The sequence below is a fragment of the Mus musculus genome, chromosome 12 (assembly GCF_000001635.26).
Source record: "Mus musculus strain C57BL/6J chromosome 12, GRCm38.p6 C57BL/6J".
NCBI classification, from domain to species: domain Eukaryota; kingdom Metazoa; phylum Chordata; class Mammalia; order Rodentia; family Muridae; genus Mus; species Mus musculus.
In genome coordinates, this window is record NC_000078.6 from 84,773,154 (window position 1) to 84,795,568 (window position 22,415).

The window sequence follows — 22,415 nt, forward strand, 5'->3', positions numbered from 1 at the left end:
TCAATCAAAGCCCTCTTATCTCGCTATACCCAATAGGCACGCTTGGGGGCGGAGGCTCGATGCAGCCCCGCCCCCTTCTCCCCTCCTCCGGAAGCCCAGGCTAGGCGGGGATTTGGACCATGCTAGGGGCGGAGCTTGCGGAGTAAGATGGCGGCCTCCAGGGCCTTGTCCCTAACTGCCGAGGCGGTCAGGGCTGTCATTCCTAGGCGCTCGGGAAGGTATCGAGGGTGGAACGTCACTTAGGAAGGGTGTTGGGTTCTGCGTCTTCAGGATAGATGGGAGGCTAAATCTCACGCGGGGTGGGGTGTGGGGTGAAGGCTTGGCAGTTCAGAAGAAAGTGTCCCCAGATTTGGGTACGAGGTGTCCATAGAGGGTCATCTGGTGCCATTTCCCGGGTTCGTCTCCCTTCTTTACATCGCAGGCTCCTCGCCGTCTTTCCCAGGCTTTTGACCCGCTGGGAAACAACATCTTCCATTCCAGAGGCTGGCGAGGGACAGATCCGCCTCACAGACAGCTGCGTCCAGGTAGGAGGTCGGACGCGGGGCGGCGGTGCCCAGGAGGGCTCTAGAAGACTTCCTAGTCACCCGTCCCGTTATCTCCGCTTGCTTGGCATTCTTGATCCTCTTTCCTGAATTTCAGAGGCTTCTGGAAATCACCGAAGGGTCAGAATTCCTCAGGCTGCAAGTAGAGGGAGGTGGATGCTCCGGATTCCAATACAAATTTTCACTGGATACAGTTATTAACCCCGACGACAGGCAAGGAGGACGGATGGGTCGCTAGAGGCTGTATCAGAGGATAAAAGTGGCCCCAATTTATTCCAAACTTCCAAGCGTCTAAGTCTGCTTAACACTACCACCCTCTCCGTTCTGTGAGGATACAGCAAAGATTTGTCCTCTTGTTTAAAAATAAGGAAGAACATTGACTTAGCGTCCGTTAGGTAGTCAAGTTGAGAAAGGCTGAACTAGGGCTGGAGAGATGGCTCAGCGGTTAAGAGCACTGGCTGCTCTTTCACAGGACCTAAGTTCAGTTTCCAGCAACCACATAGTGGCTCACAACTATCTGTAGTGAGATTTGATGCCTTCTTCTGGTGTGTCTGGGGAGAGCAACGGTATACTCACATAAAATAAATGAATAAATAAGTGTTTAAAATATATATATACACCAAGGTTCCACCCTAAGAAAAAGGCTGGACTAGTTTCAGTCCGAGCCCTTAAATAATCCTTCTGTTTTTTTTTACGTTGAATCTTTCTGCTTCAGTCCGTTCCGTCCCAGCTAGAAGTCCTAAGCAGTGTTCCATGCATTGGAGAACAAGATGTACACCTCTGGGCTCAGGGTGTTGTGTGGGTGTTTGTGGTATTTGTCATTCATGCTTTCCTCTTGTCTTTTCAGGGTATTTGAACAGGGTGGGGCAAGAGTGGTGGTTGACTCTGATAGCTTGGCCTTCGTTAAGGGAGCCCAGGTGGACTTCAGCCAAGAACTGATCCGAAGCTCATTCCAAGTGTTGAATAACCCTCAAGCCCAGCAAGGCTGCTCCTGTGGGTCATCCTTCTCTGTCAAAGTCTGACACAATGACGGATGACCCTGAGATTGCCACCACTGCACCAGTGTGAACAACCTAGAATAGTAGAATTCTAGAGGTTTCTTTCTCATCATGTCCGGCTCTCATCTTATTTAATTTAATCCAGAAGTGTCTTATTCTACCACTGTAAATTATGGAATGTGAAGCTTTTAACTCTTGGCCGAAATACTCTCCCCTCCCCCAGTACAATGTCAAGGCCACATCCAAAGGCTGTTACCTCACCTGTAATCACTGGTTGGAACCCAGTATAATTTGTAGCACCTCTAGGACTCCAAAATTTGGAGTTAACCTCTCTAGCCTTCAGAATTGTTTATATATCTGTGTATAGCTATATATAAAACATCATTATAAACTAAGTTCTTATCGTGTTTTCAATCAGGATCCAGTTTGGGTAGCTTGAATACCAGAATTGAGGCCAAAATTGGTTAGAAAGGCAAACAAGATATTCTCTGCTGTCTCTCTCTTTCTTCTTCCTTCCTTCCTTCCTTTTTTCCTTCCTTCTTTCTTTTTTCTTTCAACAGGGTCTTATAGGTAGCTCCAGTTTTGGACTCTCAATTCTCCTGCCTCAGCCTCTTCATGCTGGAACTGCAGACATATTACTACTAGGCCTGGGTTGTTGTTTCTTCTACTTCTACTACCTCTACTACTACTTCTTCCTCCTCCTCCTCCCCCTCTTTCTCCTCCTCCCCCCCTCCTCCTCCTCTTCCTCCCCCTCCTCCTTCCCCCCTCCTCCTCTTCCTCCCCCTCCTCCTCTTCCTCCTCCTTCTCCCCCTCTTTCTCCTCCTTCTCCCCCTCTTTCTCCTCCTCCCCCTCCTCCTCTCCCTCCTCTTCCTCCTCTTTTTCCTCCTCTTCTTGTGGTCCCTTGCCCCCTACTCTCCCACGATTTGACCTAGGGCATTGTAACTGCTGGGTAAACACTCTAGCACAGTGGTTCTCAACCTGTGAGTCACAACCCATGGCAATCCCATTTATTACAACTCATAACAATAGCAAAATTAGCAACAAATGTAATTTTATGGTTGGGGTCACCACAACATGAGGAACTGTTTTAAAGGGTCTTTGCTTTAGGCAGGTTGAGAATCTCCACTCCAGCACTTGAATTATATTCCTTGACTGTTTTGCTTTCTATTTGGAGACAGGGTCTCACAAAATTTCCTTGGCTGGCCTTGAACTTTCAATCCCCTAGTCTTGATACCCCAATAGTTGCGATGACAGGCCTGTGCCACCAGTCCAGTTGTATTGTACTCTTCTTGACTGTCTTAGGGGATTTATCCATGTGTCCTATGAAGGCCATTTCCACTTGGAATATTACAGAGAAATACATTTTATTGTCATGCTCATGAATCTACTAGGTTTTATAAAGCCAAGAGACCTCCCCCACCTCCAAAAGCCAAAAAAGCAAGTTTAGCTAAACCCCTCTTGATCACTGAATTGCTTGAAAAGTAGCTTTTGTACTCCATGCCCATAAAAGCGCTTCAAGATTCTATGACCATTCAGTAACTGCCTCCCCCACCTCCAAAAACCAAAAAAGCAAGTTTAGCTAAACCCCTCTTGATCACTGAATTGCTTGAAAAGTAGCTTTTGTACTCCATGCCCATAAAAGTGCTTCAAGATTCTATGACCATTCAGTAACTGAGTTTGCCTACCTTCTATAAGAGGCCTGTGGTTTTATGCAGAGGGGGAAGTGGTCCTTTCATTACTTGTAGATAATAGAAGAGAAGTTTTGTTTTGTTTTAAATGTACACAGTGTTCTGCCTGCATGAATGCCTACAGGCCAGAAGAAGGCTCCAGATCTCATTATACATGGTTCTGAGCCACCATGTGGTGGCTGGGAATTGAACTCAGGACCTATGAAAGAATAGCCAGTTCTCTTAATGTCTGAGCCATCTCTCCAGCCCCCTAGAATGGACTTTTTTTTTAAAGATTTATTTATTCATTATATATAAGTACACTGTAGCTGTCTTCAGACACTCCAGAAAAGGACATCAGATCTCATTACAGTTGGTTGTGAGCCACCATGTGGTTGCTGGGATTTGAACTCAGGACTTCTGGAAGAACAGTCAGTTCTCTTAACCTCTGAGCCATCTCTCCAGCCCTGGAAGGGACTTTTTAAAGAGTGAATTAAAATATAAAAACCAGTAAAATTTGTATTTCAGATTCTCAAGTAATTTATCTGTATCTTTAAGACACATACTTATTTGCTTACCCTTCCATTGCAAGTCACTGGTCATTAAAAGAAAAGCCTTTTTTATAGAACATCAAAAATTTAGGCCAATTAACTGCCAACATAAACCAAACACATCTACTATAAACTGACAATAACCTGATAGCATGCAAATGCTTCAGGCTAGAGAATGTTTGTTCTTGATAAGTTATATTTGCTGAGTTCTTACAACATTTGATTCCAAAGTTTGTAGATTGGCTCGACAGGATTAATGAAGCAAAAAGTAAGGGCAGTTTAAATAATGGCACTAATTCATAGCAATCTATTCCAGGTCAGTCTGTCTCATTGTCTTTCTCTGTGTCTCTGTCCCTCTCTGTGTATGTGTGTGTGTCTAAGTTTATACTTTTGTATAATATACACAAAAGTCAAAAGGAAGCAGCCTGTGTATACATACATTTGAAGATCAAGGGATAAATTTTCACCTTGAAAAATGTCATTAAAGAGGGCAGCTGAAGAGATGACTCCGTGGGTAAGGGCACTTGCTGCTGGCCTGGCAGTGGTGGTGAAGCCTTTATTCCCAGTACGTAGTAGGCAGAGGCAGGTGGATTGAGTTAAAGTACAGCCAAGGCCACACAGAGAGACCTTGTCTTGGGGGAAAAAAAAAGGAAGGCTTGCTGCTCTTCCAGATGATCCAGGTTTGAGTTCCAGAACACACAATCATTTGTAACTCCAGCCCCAGGGCATCTGACACTCTTCTGGTCTCCTCTGGCACTAGAAACACAAATGGTGTATAAATATACACATAGGCAAAAACATATATACAAAAATCTTTAAAGCCAAATAATGCCCTGAGAAAAAAGATGCATAACATTCATCACAGGTCAGCCTCAAGTGCAGCACGTTTCCAAAATTGCCTTTCTTTACAAGTCAATGTTAGACCGGCAGCAACTACAGAAACCATCAAGATGAGTTCTAAATTATCCTGTGCTCCAAATCACACTGTTGCTCGTGGGCACCCAAGAGTTATTTTAAGCCTCTCATTTTAATCTTAAATCTCTCATTTTAATCTCAATTTAATCTTTAATCTCTCATTTTAATCTAAGAACATCTTCGCTTTAATTGGTTTTCTATTTTCATAATTGGCACGGTCCCTGTTGGCAAACTTCCAGTTGTTCCCAGCAAAGTCTCACAGACACGTCAAGTCCCACCTTATCATTTTGTTAATCTGCCTCAATCTTCATGCGCATCTGAACTGCTAACATCTCAGCTTCACGATTAAATCCCTAATGACACTCCTCCATAGGAAAGATCTCTATATAACAAGAGTTCTGCTCTACATCAGAGCTCTCCTCAAACTCTGGCAAACCCGAGCACCAGTGTTCTTCACTAAGGATGTTTCTTGTCTCCTGGGTTCAAGCTCAGTCCCCTTTGCATGAGCTCTGTGCACCGGAGACTTTTGGATAACTTGGTTTTGCACTGGGATGCCATGTTTGCTACAGTGCCTGCCAAGTGTCCTGCATTAGTAAAGCTTTTAAAAGCACAAATTCTAGTAATGTTTAATGTACTTAAATGTGACATTTAAATGGGCTACACAACCCGATACAATTATATTACAGTGCTGCGGAGCCTAGAACTGTTTAGACAGATACTAGAAAAAGAATCAATATCACAGTTACTAACAGATAACTTAGTTTTAGTGGGGAAACCACAGACAGGTGGACTCTGGAAGAGTTACTAGTTAAATTTATCTTTTGCTTGGCATCTTAGAAGTAGCAAAGAGCTGGAGAGCTGGCTCAGGGGTGAAAAGTATAGACGGTTTTCTGTGAGGACCTTAACTCCATTCCTAGTACCCGTGTCAGGAGGCTCAGAACCTGTACCTCCACCTCCAGAGAACCAGACCTTCTCTTCTGGCCTCCAAGGTCATATTGCACTCAATGGGCATAAACTCCCACTCACAACCACACAGAATTTAAAAATCTTTAGTCCAACATGGTGGCATATATTTTAAATCCCAGCACCGAAGATGCAGAGGCAGGTGGATCTTTACGAGTGAAGGCCAGCTTGATCTACAGGGCAAATTTCAGGCCAGCCAGTGTGATAGATATAGTAAGACCCTATCTTAAACAAACAAAAAACTTGCTTGTTAAGCAAAAGCTTGTATTTATGTACTAGATAGGAGTTAGTCATCTAGCAAGATAATTTACCAAAGAAAATGAAAGTAGAGATCAAAATCCAAAACTGTGACAGAACCTTACATTTTCAATGTGGGGGGAATCTAGGACTTAGAAACAAGCCTATCATGTGCACAGAGAGGTCAGAAGGGGACAGATTGCTCACCTGCCTATGGAAGGAGGCAGATGCTGCACAGAACCGTTTGTGTATGTGTATTACTGAGACTGAAATTTGGTGACCATAGCTGGGCCTAATAAGGTTTTCAGTTCAGACTACTAACAGCCTTCTATTATTCTTAAACAAGATTTTGCTATATTTTAAATGTCACAACCTACTTCTGTTGCTGGGTGGAGGTGGTACCTGCTTTTATTCCCAGAACACAGGATATAGAGGCAATCAGATTTCTGCGAGTTCCAGGCCAGCCTGGTCTACAGAGTGAGTTCCAGAACAGACAGGGCTACACAGAGAAACGCTGTCTCAAAAGAACACAAACAAATAAGTATTATGTGTATGGATGTTTGTATGTTTGCGTTCTGTATGTGGGCAGTGCCTATGAAAGCCAGATGCCCTGAGATTGAAGTTGACAGTTGTGAGCCATCCTGTGGGCATTGGGAATCAAACCCCAGTCCTCTGGAAGAGCAACTGATGCTCTTAACCGGTTAGCCATCTCTCCAGCCCCTAGAGCCCACGCTTCCACAGTACTTTTTGTGGGTTATTGATGTAGCGGTTTTAAAATTCCCAAGTGTGAGCAGAATAGCTTTTGTTGCTAAGTATATCTTTCACTAAATTGCAGTGGCCAAGCGGGCAGAGATAAGGTCCCTTAGAATGCAGTTGCCTCCTGGTAATGGGAGAATTGGAGTCTGTGTTTTGAAAGGCAGGATAGAGAAAAACAAGAACAGTGCTTCATGTTATGTGAGAATGGTTTTTATCGAAGAATGTCCTTCAGGGAACTTAATCCCAGAGGTAGGAAACACTTGATGAGACAACCATAGTGTAAGAGTGACTTGTACCTGTGGCATGAGGGATCGATGGTAGCTAGGGGCCACTGGAGTATTAGCTCAGACAAACCCCTTCTAGGGGTTCTCTTTTGTGTTTGTTTGTTTGTTTGTTTGTTTGTTTTCCAAACAAGCCTTCTCTGTGTAACAGCCCTGGCTGTCCTGGAACCATTGTGGGTTTTCTACAAGCCCTTTCTGACCAAATGCCCTCTTTCTGACAAGCCATGAAAGCCAGCAGACAGACATTTATGCAAATTTACTCACTGCTAATTCGCTTAAGGAAGCTATGCCCTTTCTGTGGCAATGGAAAGATCTCTCGTTCACCCTCTACCCCTGCACCTTTCTTTTTTCCTTTCGTTTCTTGTCCTGATAGGTCACCCAGGCTGACCTCAGACGACTCCTGTGGCTCTAGCACGGCTTGAGTTACAGTCCCTTTAGGGTCGGTGGGATTACAGCTGTGTACCACCAGGCCTACTCACTATGACTTTTTTTTTTTAGATTTTTATTTTATTATTTGTGTGTGATATGTGTGTCTGTGTCATCATACGCTATGTATGTGAGGATACCCGTGGAGGCCCGGAGAAGATGTTAGATCTGGAAAGCTGCCCAACATGGGTGCTGGGGACCAACTCCAGTTCTCTGGAGGAGCTGTGAAGTTCCCTAACTGCTGAACCATCACTCGGTTCCCACTCCACCCCCATTTCTCTCTTTTAATCTTTTTGAGGTTGGAGTTTGGTGATTAGCCCAGGAGCGGCTTGTTACACTGTGTCTGCTCATACTGGCCTCGAACTCTCCAACCTCCTACCACAGCTTCCTGGGTCCCAAGAATTACAGGCATATTCCATAGCCAGATCTTCCAATGATTTTAAAGAAGGTTTGTTAAGGCCTTAGTTGTTGCAGAATTGGCTTCTATGCAAGTCTGTGTCTGAGAAATACCCCCAACTCTCTTTCTGTCTCTCTCTGTCTGTCTGTTTCTGTTAGGGAGGGGTCTGAGCACAGGGAGTCATCCAGGCTAGACAGTATGACTTAGGTTTCCATGGCTACAACCAAACACCATGACCAGAAGTCAGGTTGTGGAGCAAAGGGCTTATTTGGCTCACACTTCCATATACAGCTCATCACTGAAGGAAGTCAGGTGAGGAACTCAAGCAGGGCAGGAACCTGGAGGCAGGAGTGGATGCAGAGGCCATGGAGGGTGCTGTTCACTGGCTTGGTCCTCCTGGCTCCTCAGGATTTTATTCATCCACCCCGTCACTCTCCTGAAAACCATATTGTTTTTAAGAGTTTACTCTGAACATGAAATAACACATGCACACGAGTGTTCTTTGCAGCTTTATGGACGAAGGTAAGCAATGAGGGCAGTGGAATTGTCGGCCAGTGAGGCACTGGCTGAGGGAGCTATGGCTTAGCCATCCCAAGCAGTGTAAAACAGGATGAGGCATTGTTGATTATCTTGTTTTGAAGCAGGGTCTTGTTTTGTAGGTCAGGCTATTCTAACTCTCACAATCCCCTTGCCTCTGCCTTCTGAATGTTGGTTTTATCGACAACACGAGGCAACATGAGATAAATCTTTTTTGGGGGGGAGGTTTTTTTGAGACAGGGTTTCTCTGAGTAGCCCTGGCTGTCTTGAAACTCACTCTGTAGACCAGGCTGGCCTCGAACTCAGAAATCCGCCTGCCTCTGCCTCCCAAGTGCTGGGATTAAAGGCATGCGCCACCACGCCCGGCAAGATAATTCTTTATGAGCAAATATGGAGTGAAAAAAAAAATACAGCTGGCTGTGGTGGCCCACACATGGAGTTCCAGCACAATGGAGGCAGAGGGTCACTGGTTCTGGGCCACCCTGGCCTGCTTAGTAAGACTCTGTCACAGAGATGGGGGAGGGGTTGCTGTGCAGGACAGCATACACTGCATATTACTTCTGTTTTTAATAAAAGGCAGTATGTGTACGTGCAAGCAGCCTGTCCAAAGGCTGACCGGGCAGACAAGGGGTGGGGGGCTCTGAGGGCAAGCGCACAGTGCCAGCAGGGCATGCTTGGCGATAGCAGATGGTCTTTGAGGATGGGTGTAAGGTGGAGTCTGAGGTTAGTAGTGGTCCACTCTCCTCCTCAGACACACAGCAGCACATCTCCCAAGCTGTTCTACAGCCTCTTCCTCTCCCCCAGTGTTCCCAGGGTATCCTTGACAGGTGTTTACACTGCTGTCTTGTCTCAACATTCCTTCGTAGTGGTTTCTAATCTTCTGATTACAAAGAGCTCTTCAATAAATACCCTCTCACACACGTGATTTCATAGTTAATGAGAACATATCTGAAAGTTAAAGTCCTAGGGGTGGAATTACTGGGTCAGAGAGTTAGTTTTGTGCCTGTTATAACTGTGAGAGACATTGTCATTGTGCTCGTTAGACACTGAGCCAACATACACGTCTATCAGTTGTCTCGAGAGTCCTGTTCACCCAAGGCTAGCCACCTAGCAGTCTGAGCAAACTTTGATCTTGGCTAGTCTTTTAAAAGTGTCCCCACTCTCCTTACCCCTCCCTCACGGTGTTAGGGAGAGAACCCCAGGATCTTGTGCACGCTAGGTAGGCACTCTATCAAGTGAGCTAAATCCTCAACTTTCCTGTACTCTAAGTGAAGTTTCTGTTATTAGCAAAAGAATATTTTCATTGGTTTAGGAACCATGTGTTATTGTCTGCTCAGATACAGCGGCCTATAGAAAATTATTTAAGCTCCCCATGTCTCAGTTTTCTTGCCTGCAAATAGGAATAAAGTAGCAAGTGAGCTTGTTGGATGATTAAATAAAATTTAGGCACAGCAATCATTACAGTGCTCAGACAGTAGGCACCCAATAAGTTATTTGATGGCTGACAATCAGAGCAGCAGGCAGGGCAGATTAGATTTAAGAAGTAGCAGTCATCACCATGTCCTCTGTCAGATGCAGCCAGTCAGGGGAAGGCAGCCAGTCTGCTCTGCCTTAGGATAGCATAGAACCTGCTGCACTGTACCAGCGCTGCACTGCCCTGGAGCCCAGTCATGCGGGCTCGTGGAACTGGATGTGGAACTCATGCAGGTTCATCTCTAATCTGACCTTTAGATTTAACCAGTGTGATAAAAATGGTATAATAGGAAATAAAAACTAAGCACAGAAGGGTCCAGATGAACATTTTATTCCCCCATGCTCCTGAACCCCCAGCTAGCTTGTATGGAAGTGCATTTCTTAGAGGGAACAAGGGCAAGTGCTTCTGAGTGGAGGAGATAAACAACTTTGAAAACCTGGCCTCCTCTGCCAAGACCAGCTGAAAAGGAGACCTTTATATTGTTAGCCCATCTATTTGGGTTTCCCCATAGGGATAGATGTGCCTAAGAAAGGCCTTTGCATATGGGCGCCAGAGCTTATGACAAGCCTCACTGCAGGCACACAGAGCCTCTAAGGGGCTTCAAGTACTTATTTGCCCAAAGCAACTCAGTGTTTTTAGATTTCTTTAACTCTTGGCTCCTCCTTTCGTATCAGCTCGCCATGTTTTCCACATCACTCTCTTGCCGTACTTTCTCAGGCTCACTGTTCCTCGTCCTTTGTATTTCTTACCACTCAGCGAGTTAGTATTAGTCTTCATCCTCTGAGATGAGGGGCTGCAGAACTGTCTAAGAGATGGAGATGTGGCAAAAAGAGCTCATGCCAGCCTGGCCGAGTGGTGGTGTTGGTTCTGAGAGGTGACAGGAGCTACTCCCCAAACCCTCTCTTGCTCCACAGACTGTGAAGAGACCATCCCTGGGCGGATGCAGCCACTGTCCCCATTACAGAACAACTAGGATGATGTGTGGCTCGCAACTGGAAAGGGGTACCTGCAATGTTTGCACAGCCTAAGAGCACAGCCTGATGAGTGCCCTATAGTGTGGTCCCGGGGACAGACTGGTGGGCGTGTCTCATGGCCAGTGGCTGAAGCATTAAGATATTTGTGGTGTCTGAGCCAAGCAATGGCATAGAGGCAGTGATGGAAGCTCACACCCAGAGTTAAGCTGGAAGAAATAAAAATTTGGCAAGGCTGGCAGAACTGGGTCCAGAGCCCGGGCCTGATGTCATCACGTCATCTTCCCAGCGCGATGTCTTCCCAGCTAGGGAAGCAATCTTAAGTCCACGGCCTATGGCTGAAGCCATTTTCCAGATAGCTGCCCACACAAGCCCTCACTTCTACTCCTTGGCCGCACAGTGTGGGGGGCCTGGCTCTGCCACGTAACCTGGCGAACAGTGGCAGCGATAGGAACCCTCTGTGTTCTCACAGTGACCGTGTGCACAGAGTGCTGCAGGCCCGTTCAAGTCTTCACACTCGTTCACATCTATGGAAGCAAAGAAGAAAGCTGCAGGGGTCTCTGGGTCCCTCTAGCCACCAGCCCCTTCCCCCTTCCCTGGATATGACACCCAAAGGCCCCCTCTTCAGACCCCCTGCCTCATCAGGCCGCCCCAAACAAGTCAACTAAGGGACAGAACCCAAGAAGCAGTCATCTTAGCATGCCCAAGACTATGCCTTCGTGTCTTTGCTTCTCTTCTGTGGAGGATGGACCATTAAACCTGTCTTTGGGGCTTCCACTTTCACTAGCTTGACACACGCCCACTAGGGGGCAGCAGCGTGTTTCCCGGCTGCCCTAGCCGGGAGTCCTGTGGTAGGCGTGGTTCTCCAACTCACTCCAAACTCACCCACACAGGCCATGTGGGCCGCATCCAGCTGGAAGCCCTCAAAGCAGTCGCAAGTGTAGCCCTCCCGCACACGCACGCAGCGGCCATTCTCACAGCCATTCAGGATGCCACATTCCTCAGCCTGAAGGCCTTCGAAGGAGGCCAGGGGTTCTAATAGAGAGTCAGAAAGAAGAAGGCTGAGGTCTGAGGGCGTAGGTTCCCGTGTCTCTCACCCTACACCCTCCAGTACAATGGTGGTCGCTGTTGCCTGCCGAGGGTGGGGTTGTCAGTGGATCGCAACAGCCCTACAGAACGACACTGCAACAAAGGTCACACTCTCCTTAAGGTTTGGGGTGACGCTTGGCTGCCTGTGCCCAGTGTATTTCCCCTTCCCTGTCCTCCCCTGGCAGGCAGGCAGAAGGGGTGAGAGGACGGCAGGGCGTGGCTCTTCTCCAGTTTTGCTGCACGTACCTGAGTGGCTGGCTAGATAGTGAGGCTGAAGTTCAGAGGGCTGCAGAGGAGGCTCAAGGACAGGTGTGTTGTCTCCCGGCTGGCTGGCTGGGTTGGAGAAGGGAGGCTCAGGGGCAGTGTCCTCGGGGCCTAGGTAGTTATAGAAGGGAGCCCCATCTGGGCCGTAGAGGTTTTCAGGCAGATCGTCCAGGCCAGGGCCATACTCATAGCCTGGCCGGAAGTGGATCCCTGCTCCGCGCTCTGCCTCAATCCGAGCCACGTTGCACAGCTGAGCGTAGACCTCTGTTGGGGAGGACGGAGAAAGGTGCTGGGTTTTAGTTCCTGCTAGCTGAAGCTCGGTAAGCTGGCCCAGCTGGCTCTTGGCCCAAGAGGAGAACACATGGGGGTTCCTGACCAGGCTTGCGCCTTTCTTTGTCCTGAATGACCTGGACTAAGGGCAAGGCCTGGGCTTCCTGATTGCTCTCTTTTCAGGGTGAGGTATCCCCTTCCCAGAGCTATGCCCAGATCTGCAGGTACCCTCTTACCAGAGCTCCTGGGCGGGCACAGAGCGCATTGCTGGCTCCAGGCCTCCCCATCTTGGCAGCAGCATTCTGTATAGGTGGTATGGTGCCCACGCAAGGGCTGGCTGCACACATCATTGGTGACTTTTTTCCAGCAGATGTCCATGTGGATGTCATGGTCAGGGAAGTCCTCTGGTGGCACACACCCCAGAAGACTGTGAGTCCCAGGCCAGGTCTACACCCCTGATGTCCACACCCCCATCTACTCACCCGTGCTGCTGGTGCTGTTCACACAGCGCTGCCCACTGAGGTCTAGGGTGAGGGGGGGATTGCAGAGGCAATGGAAGGAGCCTTCTGTGTTCACACACTCACCGTTCTCACAGGCCAAGTCCTGGCATTCGTTGTGATCTGTGGTGTGAGGAAAAAGTGGAGAAGGTCCAGAAGTGGCCTTTTGACAATGCTCACAGAAGGGTTTGTCTAAGGAGGCCCAAGAAGATGCCCACCCAGGAAAGGCTCTCTCTAGGAACCATCTCTGACAGCCTAGAACTGCCCTTGCCTCACACCCACCTGCTGCAGTGGGCATCTTTCCCAGGAAGGGGGACTCTTAGCAAGAGTGGAACTAAGGATTAGCAGGGCCCACGTGAGTCCTCACCCTGGCACTTCCTGCTGGAGGCATCATAGTGGTAGCCAGGGTTGCACAGGCAAATGTAGCCAGGCACTATGTTGAGGCATCGGCCATTCTGGCAGAGAGCAGGCCCAAACAGTACACATTCATCGGCATCTTCGGGAGGACAGAGTGAGGTGAGTGGGGGGGGGGGGGAGGAAGAAACGGCAGGAAGGGGTACTTATAGTCAGAGGCTCTACATCCAGCCCTCTGAGTGAGATGGGTAAGTTGCTTAGGTTCTTCTTGCCTCAATTTCTCCTCTAAAATACTGCTTAACCTCTTGCAATTGTAATGAGGATTAAGATATGCTAATATCCCTAAAGCACTTTAAATAGCACTTGACACAAAGCAAGCACTCAAGACAAGCCGCTTGGTGTCCAGTGGGAGAGTGCAGGAAGCCACTGGCTTCAGTTCCAGCAACACACACACACACAGGCACACACATCACTCACACACATGCACACATATGCACACATCACACATACACAAGTGTGCACGCACACACACCCTCACTCATACACTCGCGCACACACTTTTTGTTCCCATTATTTCCTTCTCAGGACTAGCTTTCTCAATAAGGCACCAAGGGACCCAGTACCTGCAACTCTCCAAGAAGACAATGAGCTCCCCAAGGTTTCTGCTTTGGTGAGTGGAGCCAGAGAGACAGCTACTGTCCTGACCTGGGTGGCAGTGCAGTACCTACCCCAGTCTATCCTTGTGTCCGGGTATGGTGGTGGTGAGGTTAAACACCATGGTGCACCCTCTAGACTTGAGGGCACAGGGAAACTGAGTTCAGGGTCATGCAAACACTTCAGGAGGACCTTGGCTAAAACTTTCCAGCTAAAAATATCCGGGCTGGAAAAGCCCCAGAGCCCAAAGGACAGAAGCCGCCCAGAAGCCCGAGCTGGGTGTAGGGCTTCCTAGGGCCGCCTAGAGGACTAGGTCAGGGTTCACTCTGGCAAGTGGAGTTTGAGGAGGAGAGTGTTGAGGATGCTCACCTGTATACATGGTTTGTCCAAATGTCCAGGCTCCTTCCACTGGGATGTAACCTTGACCACTGGGGCAGAGCTGACTGAATTCAACTGTGTACGAAGGCATTCAAGCGCAGAGAGAACATGTCATGTCTCCCTACCTCCAATTTTTTGTTTTGATTTTTGACTTTTTTGACTTTTTTTTTTTTTGAGACAGGGTTTCTATGTCGCCCTGGCTATCCTGGAACTTACTCTATAGACCAGGTTGGCCTTGAACTCACAAGAGATCCACCTGCCTCTGCCTTCTAAGTGCTGCAATTAAAGGCGTGTGCAGCCACTGCTCTGCCCCACCCTCATTTTTAAGGGTCTAATTATGTAATAGAGGCTGGCCTGGATCTGTGCTATGTAGCTCAGGCTTGCCTCAAACTCATGATCTTTCTGCTTCAGCCTCCTGAGTGTCAGAAGCTGGAGTTGTAGGCATGTGCCATTACCCCTGGCTCCTTCTCCGTCCCCCTACCACACTGCAAACTGACCCTAAGAGTCTCTGTAGCCCTTGAGGCCTTACCTGAGTCCTCAGATGGGCAGGGCGCACAGGCCTTTCCCCATCTGGCACCCTGAGTGCAGCAGCACTCGGCCTGTGTGGAGTTCTGGCCCAGGATTTGAGAGCAGGGAGGACCACCATTGTGTTCAGAGTAGCATTCCATGCGGATAAGGCTTGGAGCCTGGTCCTCTGTCCGGACCTCTGGGATTCTCTGAGCTGTGTGTGACAGAAGCCCCCTATGACAGTCTGTTCATGACCCTTTGAGGCATCCCTGCCCTCAAGTTGACCTTTTAAACTTGGTGTCTCTAGAGACCTTATGGTGTACAGTATCTCACGTGGTACCCTTAGCATCTTTAGGGTGGCTCATGTTGTCCACAAAGAAATTGCATCTCAGAAGTTACATTTAAGGAGTTTGTTTGTTTGTTTGTTTTCGAGACAGGGTTTCTCAGTATAGCCCTGGCTGTCCTGGAACTCACTTTGTAGACCAGGCTGGCCTCGAACTCAGAAATCCTCCTGCCTCTGCCTCCCAAGTGCTTGGATTAAAGGCGTGCGCCACCACTGCCCGGCCATTTAAGGAGTTATTAAGGGATGAAATGGGACTCGGTTTCCAGTGCCTCTGATGCCCAAGGCCCTGATGTTTCTAATGCACTACTTGCCAACAACCCCCATGGACAATCCCCATCTCTGGGCATACCATATGAACATTCTTCTGGTCCCTTCTGCTTCTCAGGGACCCCAAACCATTCTCCCCTCCATTTTTCCTTATAAAGTTCCCCTTACTTTTTTTTCCAAGTCACTGAAGCCAGCTGAGTTATGGTCTAGCCTGGGGTAGAGTAGCAATGAGAAGGGTAGGGTCCAGCTTAGTTCAACTTCAAGGCCTCCTTAATCTAAAAGACCTATTCAAGGATTGCGTGGACTCAGGGTCTCTGTAACAAACTCAATCAGAGGTCCCCTGGAGGGCTATTCTAGGTGACAGAGCACCCTGAGTTTCCCTTGGTCATCCTAGCCATTCAGTGGGAATGTTGTCTGGCACGTGCTGGCAAATGTGGCCCTCAGACTCCTGTCCTCTCTATCATCCAACAGTAATCCACACCCCCAACACTGGCCCACTGAACTCTACTAAGTAGCTGGAGCTGGGATGGCTTTTATAAGCCGGAGTCCTTATGGAAAGTGGCAGGAAGGGAAGGGGCCTCCCAGGTCTCACCTCCAGCCACCCGAGGACGGCAGTGTCCTTCTTCTGCGTCGTACTCCTCAAGGTCACTGGCGCAAAGGCACAGGAAGGAGCCTTCCACGTTCTCACAGAGCGCATCCCCACACACTGCCATCATGAGCTCACACTCGTTCACATCTGCCAGGCATGAGGACAGAGAGGAGGAAGCAAGTACACCCTGCCCCTGGCTCCAGCCCGCGCAGGCAGGTTCTCGTCCCCCAAGAGGACCACGCTTGGAGGAAGCAAAAGTAGATGCGGATTATCGGGAAGGGGGCCTGGTGGGTAGAGGGTGTGGTATGGAACAGAGAAGAGGGGTTGCTGAAAATGGTTATGAAAGCAAACAAAGAGGAGCGTTCCCTCCTCTGGTGTCTCGTGTCCACAAGCTCTCTAGGGAAGCGAGTGGGACAGGAGGTCTCTTTCTTCTTTGCTTGCTCCCTCTGCAGCAGGACTGGCCTTCCATCCTACCCGCCCAGCAGCAGTGCTAGCTGGGGGGGAATTCTCCCTCCCCACGATCCACCCTTTGGGGTCCTATCATGGAGCCCCAGAAACAAGAATGTGTCTGGAGAGGGCCTAGTACCTCCTTTCAAGAAAGACAACCATTGGTGGAAATGAGAAGGGTCCCAGCGTCTTTCCTAGCCCAGACCTGGGGTAGCCCGCAGGCTACTCACCAACACACTCCCAGCCTGATGGTGAGGTCTCGAAGCCCTGGTCACACAGGCAGCGGAAGGAGCCGTCCGTGTTGTCACAGAAGCCATGGTTCCCACACACAGTGTCATTGGCACATTCATCTATGTCTGAGGGACAATGGGGACCAGGGTATGCATAGTCCCTATGTTTGCGGGGAGTACTTATTTATCTGGTCTATTAACACCAAGATTTGAAAACAAACCAATGAACAAACAACAATAACAACAAAAAAACAACCCCTGGACACAGCACAAGAAACCCTTAACTCTAACGTTCTTCTTTAATTTTTGTGTAAGTGTCACTGTACAGGAAATACACAAATTTCAAAGAAGTGCCCAAACAGTGAGTGTTCTTGGGAGAAATTGTTTCTAGTTCAATGAAGGAAAAAACCAACTGTTCTTGGCTCTCCTCACTCCCCTGAGCCCTCCTTGGCCCTCCCGCCTTGACCTCCATCCTCCTACTCACCAATGCAGTCTCCATTTGGCGCCACATAGAAGCCAGGCTGGCAGTCCAGGATGCAGCGGTAGGAACCAGGACTGTTCTCACACCTCCAGGCTCCGCACACCGGGTCTTCACGGTCCTCACACTCATCAATATCTGTCCCCAGAGCCATGAGAGGGGGCAGATGTGTGGCTCAGGTCACTGCTCTGACCCTACCTGGCTGACATTACAAGCTCATATCCCTCTGCTTCTGAGGTCTCTTTCAAATCACTGTGCTCACCTCACCCCAAGCAGATGCACTCAGGATAGTTTCCCCTGACCCAGCAGGGCTGGGCATCTAGGAAGACAACTACACACCATTTGGGAAGCTCTGAGAGCGAGCGTGCTCGGCCTCCTCTGGACCATTTTCACCCCAGTGAGGATCAGGGAGCTTTCTTCAATATCTAGCTCCCTTTCCAATTTCAAGATGGTCTGTAACCATCTGTCCTACCAGAAGAGATTGAACGTAGCAGGTGTTTGGTATCTGCTGAATGTATCTGGCCTTTACAACTAGATGGTGGGCTCTGCTGGTATAAAGATTATTGTCTTTATCATGCCAGCCTTGGGTAAGTCCCTCCAGTCATCAGAATCTCTATAAATACAGTATACTTTGAATCCTGTAGAAAATGCTTTACTTCCTGAGAAGCTGTGCTCATCGTTCCAGGGAGCTAAGAAGGACATGGGGACAGAGGCGGGCAGAAGTAAAGCCGAGCCCCACCCCGTCCCTAGAGTCCTTACCCAAACATTCTCCGCTGTCTGGGGAGGGCTGGAAGCCAGTCTCACACAGACAGCTGAAGGAGCCCTCTGTGTTGACACAGTGTCCTCCCGGACACGGGTCTGTGGCTGCACATTCATCAACATCTAGGATAGAGATGCCCATGAGCAGATGCAGCTAACGGTAGGATAGAGATGCCCGTGAGCAGATGCAGCTAACGGGTCTCTTTAGAGCTTGCTAGGGCCCCAAGCTGCTTCCTTCAGACCTCAAGGAGCCCACAGGAGATCGAGGGAGAAGCTCAGAGTAGGAGGATCAAGGGGACCAGTCCAGTGCCAGGAACCTGAGGCCACGCTGGGGGAAGGGCTCTAGTGGGGGGTGGGGCTCCGTCAGCAGGAGAAAGGGAACACTGAGACCCTGGAGAGCATGCACATCTGCCACAGGCATCACAGAGGGCCCTCTGACTGACTCTAAGCACTTCCTGGATCTTTCACATCTCCCCAGTCCTCCCCAGTCCCGGGTGGGCTGTGGGTATGCTGTTCACTTCAGTAAGGGTGTTCAGAAGGTACTCTGATCTAGAAACCAGTCCTGCTGGTGGACCTTAGACATGACCACGCTGACTTCTTACCCTGGCATCTGGTGCCCCCCTCAGCACTAGCAAAGCCGGGTGCACAGAGGCAGAAGAAGGAGCCCAGGCTGTTGAGGCACTCGCCGTGAGGAGCACAATGCTCTTCCCCAACACACTCATTCACGTCTGCAGGGGCAAGATGGGAAGGGCGTGTCTCCAGGGATGCCTTCACCTCTGCAAGACACTCACTGTCCCCAGCTCCTGACAGGAGACTTGGGTACTCACCCTCACACATGGTGCCATTGACCAGCTGGAAGCCCTGGTGACAGAGGCATTGGTAGGAACCTTCTGTGTTCTTGCATTCGCCTCCCCGGCAGCTGCTTTGGGGACCTTCACACTCATCCACATCTGTAAGGCCACACACAGGAAGGGACCTATCACCTGCCTGAGGGGACTGGACCTGTGACGTTTATCTCTTTTCCCAGAGCAGCACAGCTGGGAGAAGCTCAGGAGAGGACCACGGGGAGAAGGATGGCAAGAGATCTTTCCATTTGGTCTAGCCTTGGCTGGGTTCCTTTCTCACCCAACAGTCCTAGTCCAGGGAAACCCAAGCCTCCTTCCCCTGTCTTGGGTTAAGAAGCAATGGGAAGTGAGTCGAGGGAACAGAAGCCTGGAGCCTGAGACAGTCATTTATTTTGCCTGTGTGTAAGTTTGTTTTGAGATAGGATCTCATGTAGTTAAGCACTGGCCTTGCCTCCAAGATGGCCAGGGATGACCTTGAACTCCTAATCCTCTTGTTTCTACCTCCTAAAGGCCAGGGTTACGATCCTGGATCATCACAGCTGTCCTGCCTGCCCCCGACCCCTACATCCCTTCTCTCGCTAAGTAGCCCTGGTTGGCCTTGGACCGGGCCACTCGATTGTTGGGATCATAGGCATTATTAACACTACTGGGAAGCACAACGGACACTCTAGAATTGTGCTTCTCAACCTTCCTAATGCTGCAACCCTTTAATACAGTTCCTCATGTGGAGACCCCAAATCATATAATTATTTCATTCCAACTTCATAACTGTAACTTTGCTACTATTATGAGTCATAATATAAACATCTGATATGCAGGATATCTGATATGCCTCCCCTGTGAAAGAGTCATTTGATCCCCAAAGGGGTCGAGACCTACAGGCTGAGAACCCCTGCTCTTGAAGCATATAATAGGGTATCACTCAGTCTAGGCCAAGGCCCAAGGAACCACATGTGTCTCGTGTTTCTTGTTATCCCCCTTGGTACCCCTGAGACACTGCAGCCTGCACACCAGTGCCTTCATGGTGTGCATGTGTGTTTCTTGTTTCTTCTTGTACATGCTTGGTTAGTCTACTGTAATCCATCTGCACTCTCCCCACAGGGGAGGGTTCTCTTACCTTCGCATCTGTTGCCCAGGGGGTTGGGCCGGTAGCCCCTGTCACAGTCCTTGCAGGAGAAGGAGCCTACAGTATTGGTGCAGACGCCTGTGGGGCAGACTCCAGGGAAGGCACATTCATCCAAGTCTAGGCAGAGAGACAACTGTGGCCATGGACCCAGGAGGGCAGTCCCAGCAATGAAGCCATCCCTCACTACACCTCTCGCCCATCTGGATCTCCAGAGAAGGGCAAGCCTTGGCCATATTCTATAAGGCGACCTTGTACTTCCTTCCTAGAAAGCTCCTTGCGTAGCCATACCTCCAGCTTACCTCTTTTGAGAGACAGTGTTATATAGCTCAGGCTGGCCTTGAACTCATTCTGTAGTTAAGGCTGGCCTTGAACTCCAGATCCCTCTGCTCCCAACCCCAAGTCCTGGGATCATGGTCATCACACGAAATCACGGTAGGTGACTTTAGCTTCCCTTTTGTCTCTGTGACCATTTGTCTCATCTTTGAACTTAGAAGTTATGTCAAGTTCAGAAGCTCTCTGAGGCCAAGTCTCCCCAAGTTCCCTCTAACCTAACCCAGAGACTCAGGATCAGCCCAAGGCTGGAGACAAACAGATGCTATTTAAGAGGGAGGGAGGCCTATATAATGTCCCTCTGTAACCATCTCTCCTGTTACCTTCACAGGCAGTGCCATCTTCGTTCACCCAGTACCCGCTCTGACAGGCTGAGCAGGTGAAGGAGCCCTCCGTGTTGAGGCAGAGGCCGGTGGGGCACGAGGCTCGGCTGGCACACTCGTCCACATCTGAAACAGGCCATTGAGTTCTGTATGGGATTCTGCAGGGCAGATATGCCAGAGACTCATAGGTGGGCAGGGAGTGTAGAAGGGATAGGTTTTGGCAAAGGGTAGGACAGGCTTTAGGAAAATTCAGGGTTGGCATGCAGAGGGAAAGATGCTGCAGACTTGATTTGCATGCGCCAAGAAGGGTGCTACATCTTAGTACCTCGGCAGCCCTTCTTGTCTGGGGTGACCTCATAGCCCGGCTCACAGGAGCATCTAAAGGAGCCTTCCATGTTGATGCACCTTCCATGGGTACATATCCCAGGGGTCAGACACTCATTGACATCTGTGGATAAAGTCCAAGAGGGTGCACAGGCCTCTCGCTCCTCCTTGCCCTTCTTCCCACTGCAGCAAGCCTAGATCTTCTCTATTATGAGCCCATGGAACTGGCTGTCAGAGGGAATGTAGGCCAGCCACTCTTGGAGAGCCACGAAGCCATACTCCTTGGTTTCATCTAGGCACAGCAGGGCCATACCCTCCTGAGTGTTCCTCAGCCACCCTACATAGTCCTGGTAAATGAACCTACTGAGAATGCTAGAAATGAGGTGTCTAAGACCCCTGACTAATTCCATCTCGAGTCTCATCCTCTCTAGTCTCTTACCTGCCACCCAAACACACATAGTCCATACTCAACGAGCAGTTCCAGTGTGTGGGCGGGCAGTGTGGAGAAAGGCCAGGCTGTTCCTGGGTGGTTGTGGCTGTCTTGAGGGCCTGGGAACCATCTGCCCTCCCCAGAGCCTCAAAGCATCTATTCAAAACATGGCTCCTCCTAGAATCAGAACCTTGGGCCTTTTCCCTGCGGGGGCTGAGGGGAAAGAGCACTCCTTTCCACTGTCACGGACTTGTTTTGGGAACAAGAAGTGCCACGACTATTCAGTGGGAGACGCTCCTCATACAGTACTTTAGTGTAGCAGGGAGCCTGGTGGCTGGATCTCTTCAGCCTAAGAACCTGCGGCTTCTCATCCCTGTCAACAGAAGCCAACCGCAGGAGCTTCTGGGACTTTAGGATAGAGCTTCGGAACGGATGTGGCTAGGCAGCAGAGGAGGGCCCCACCCTAGCTGATTCAGAGGGCAGAGTCCCATAACCAAAGCACACCCACATCATGCTCAGCATCGTCTAAGAATCCAGCCGGATGAAGGAGGGCAATGCCCCTTAAGCCACTTCTGTCTGCCCACCTCTTCCCCTCCCTGTGTGTGGGGTCAACCAGCCATCCCAAGGTCAAATGACCCCCACTCAGTGCCTGGGCAATCAGCCCTTACCTACACAGCTCCCACTCTGGCCTACATAGCCCTCCTCACAGGCCAGACAAGTGTAGGAGCCAGGGGAGTTGACGCATCTCCCATCAGGGCAGGTACCAGGGTGACGGCATTCGTTGATATCTATAAAACAACAACCCCTCCCTTGGTCATCTCTGAGAGCCACGACCCATGGGTACTTCGTGTCTGCAAATCTTTGACCCTGCCCTGTATGGGGAAATGGATGCCTGTTTCGGTATAGATGAACACTAGGAAAAAATGACTCCCCGCAGTGTGTTCCCAACCCTCCCGCCTTCCCTCTCTCACTGTTCTAGAGCAAAGATTAATGAAAGGACTTAAAGACTCTGTGGGTGGCTGCAGTAACCAGTGGGTACTGTTCGCTGTATGAAATCAGAGAGCTGCATGTTTCACACTAGATTGTTTGGGATGGGCCTTCATGATGCCCTTGGTCAATGCTTAATCCTTTACAGGGCGTGGCCATCTGGGGGACAGCAGTTAGTTGGGCTGTTAAAGTCAAGTGCTTCCCTGGCC

The 22,415-nt window shown here is 49.4% G+C and overlaps 2 protein-coding genes across 8 annotated transcripts in view; one reads left to right on the top strand and one right to left on the bottom strand.

Annotated features, from left to right (window-relative positions):
• The first annotated feature begins 76 nt into the window (after window positions 1–76).
• Isca2 (iron-sulfur cluster assembly 2) lies at window positions 77–1,936 on the top strand. 4 transcript variants are annotated; one of them, XM_006516297.4, is made up of 4 exons: window positions 77–142; window positions 422–524; window positions 640–755; window positions 1,390–1,935. In XM_006516297.4, exons 1-4 carry the CDS (start codon window positions 120–122, stop codon window positions 1,562–1,564), a joined length of 417 nt encoding a protein of 138 aa, XP_006516360.1. In that variant the 5' UTR covers window positions 77–119; the 3' UTR covers window positions 1,565–1,935. The 4 variants fall into 4 exon arrangements, with proteins under 4 accessions (XP_006516360.1, XP_006516361.1, XP_006516359.1 ...); XM_006516298.3 differs by having other exon boundaries at window positions 89–142; window positions 443–524; XM_006516296.3 differs by having other exon boundaries at window positions 90–218; window positions 443–524.
• Window positions 1,937–10,058: 8,122 nt separating this feature from the next.
• The window catches only part of Ltbp2 (latent transforming growth factor beta binding protein 2), a 93,347-nt gene continuing 80,990 nt past the window's right edge, over window positions 10,059–22,415 (bottom strand). For 2 of the 4 annotated variants that reach the window (NM_013589.4, NM_001370743.1), the window contains 18 exons: window positions 21,888–22,007; window positions 20,791–20,913; window positions 20,466–20,591; window positions 19,804–19,929; window positions 18,669–18,791; window positions 18,444–18,569; window positions 17,842–17,964; window positions 17,089–17,220; window positions 16,605–16,730; window positions 15,931–16,074; window positions 14,751–14,942; window positions 14,213–14,296; window positions 13,203–13,331; window positions 12,821–12,958; window positions 12,575–12,742; window positions 12,051–12,332; window positions 11,601–11,750; window positions 10,059–11,242 (listed from right to left, as the gene is read on the bottom strand). In NM_013589.4, the coding sequence (NP_038617.4) occupies window positions 11,097–11,242; window positions 11,601–11,750; window positions 12,051–12,332; window positions 12,575–12,742; window positions 12,821–12,958; window positions 13,203–13,331; window positions 14,213–14,296; window positions 14,751–14,942; window positions 15,931–16,074; window positions 16,605–16,730; window positions 17,089–17,220; window positions 17,842–17,964; window positions 18,444–18,569; window positions 18,669–18,791; window positions 19,804–19,929; window positions 20,466–20,591; window positions 20,791–20,913; window positions 21,888–22,007 (2,558 nt within the window). In that variant the 3' untranslated portion in view covers window positions 10,059–11,096. The remainder of the gene's footprint in view (window positions 11,243–11,600; window positions 11,751–12,050; window positions 12,333–12,574; window positions 12,743–12,820; window positions 12,959–13,202; window positions 13,332–14,212; window positions 14,297–14,750; window positions 14,943–15,930; window positions 16,075–16,604; window positions 16,731–17,088; window positions 17,221–17,841; window positions 17,965–18,443; window positions 18,570–18,668; window positions 18,792–19,803; window positions 19,930–20,465; window positions 20,592–20,790; window positions 20,914–21,887; window positions 22,008–22,415) is intronic. The other 2 variants (XM_017314966.2, XM_006515502.4) reach the window with 2 other exon arrangements.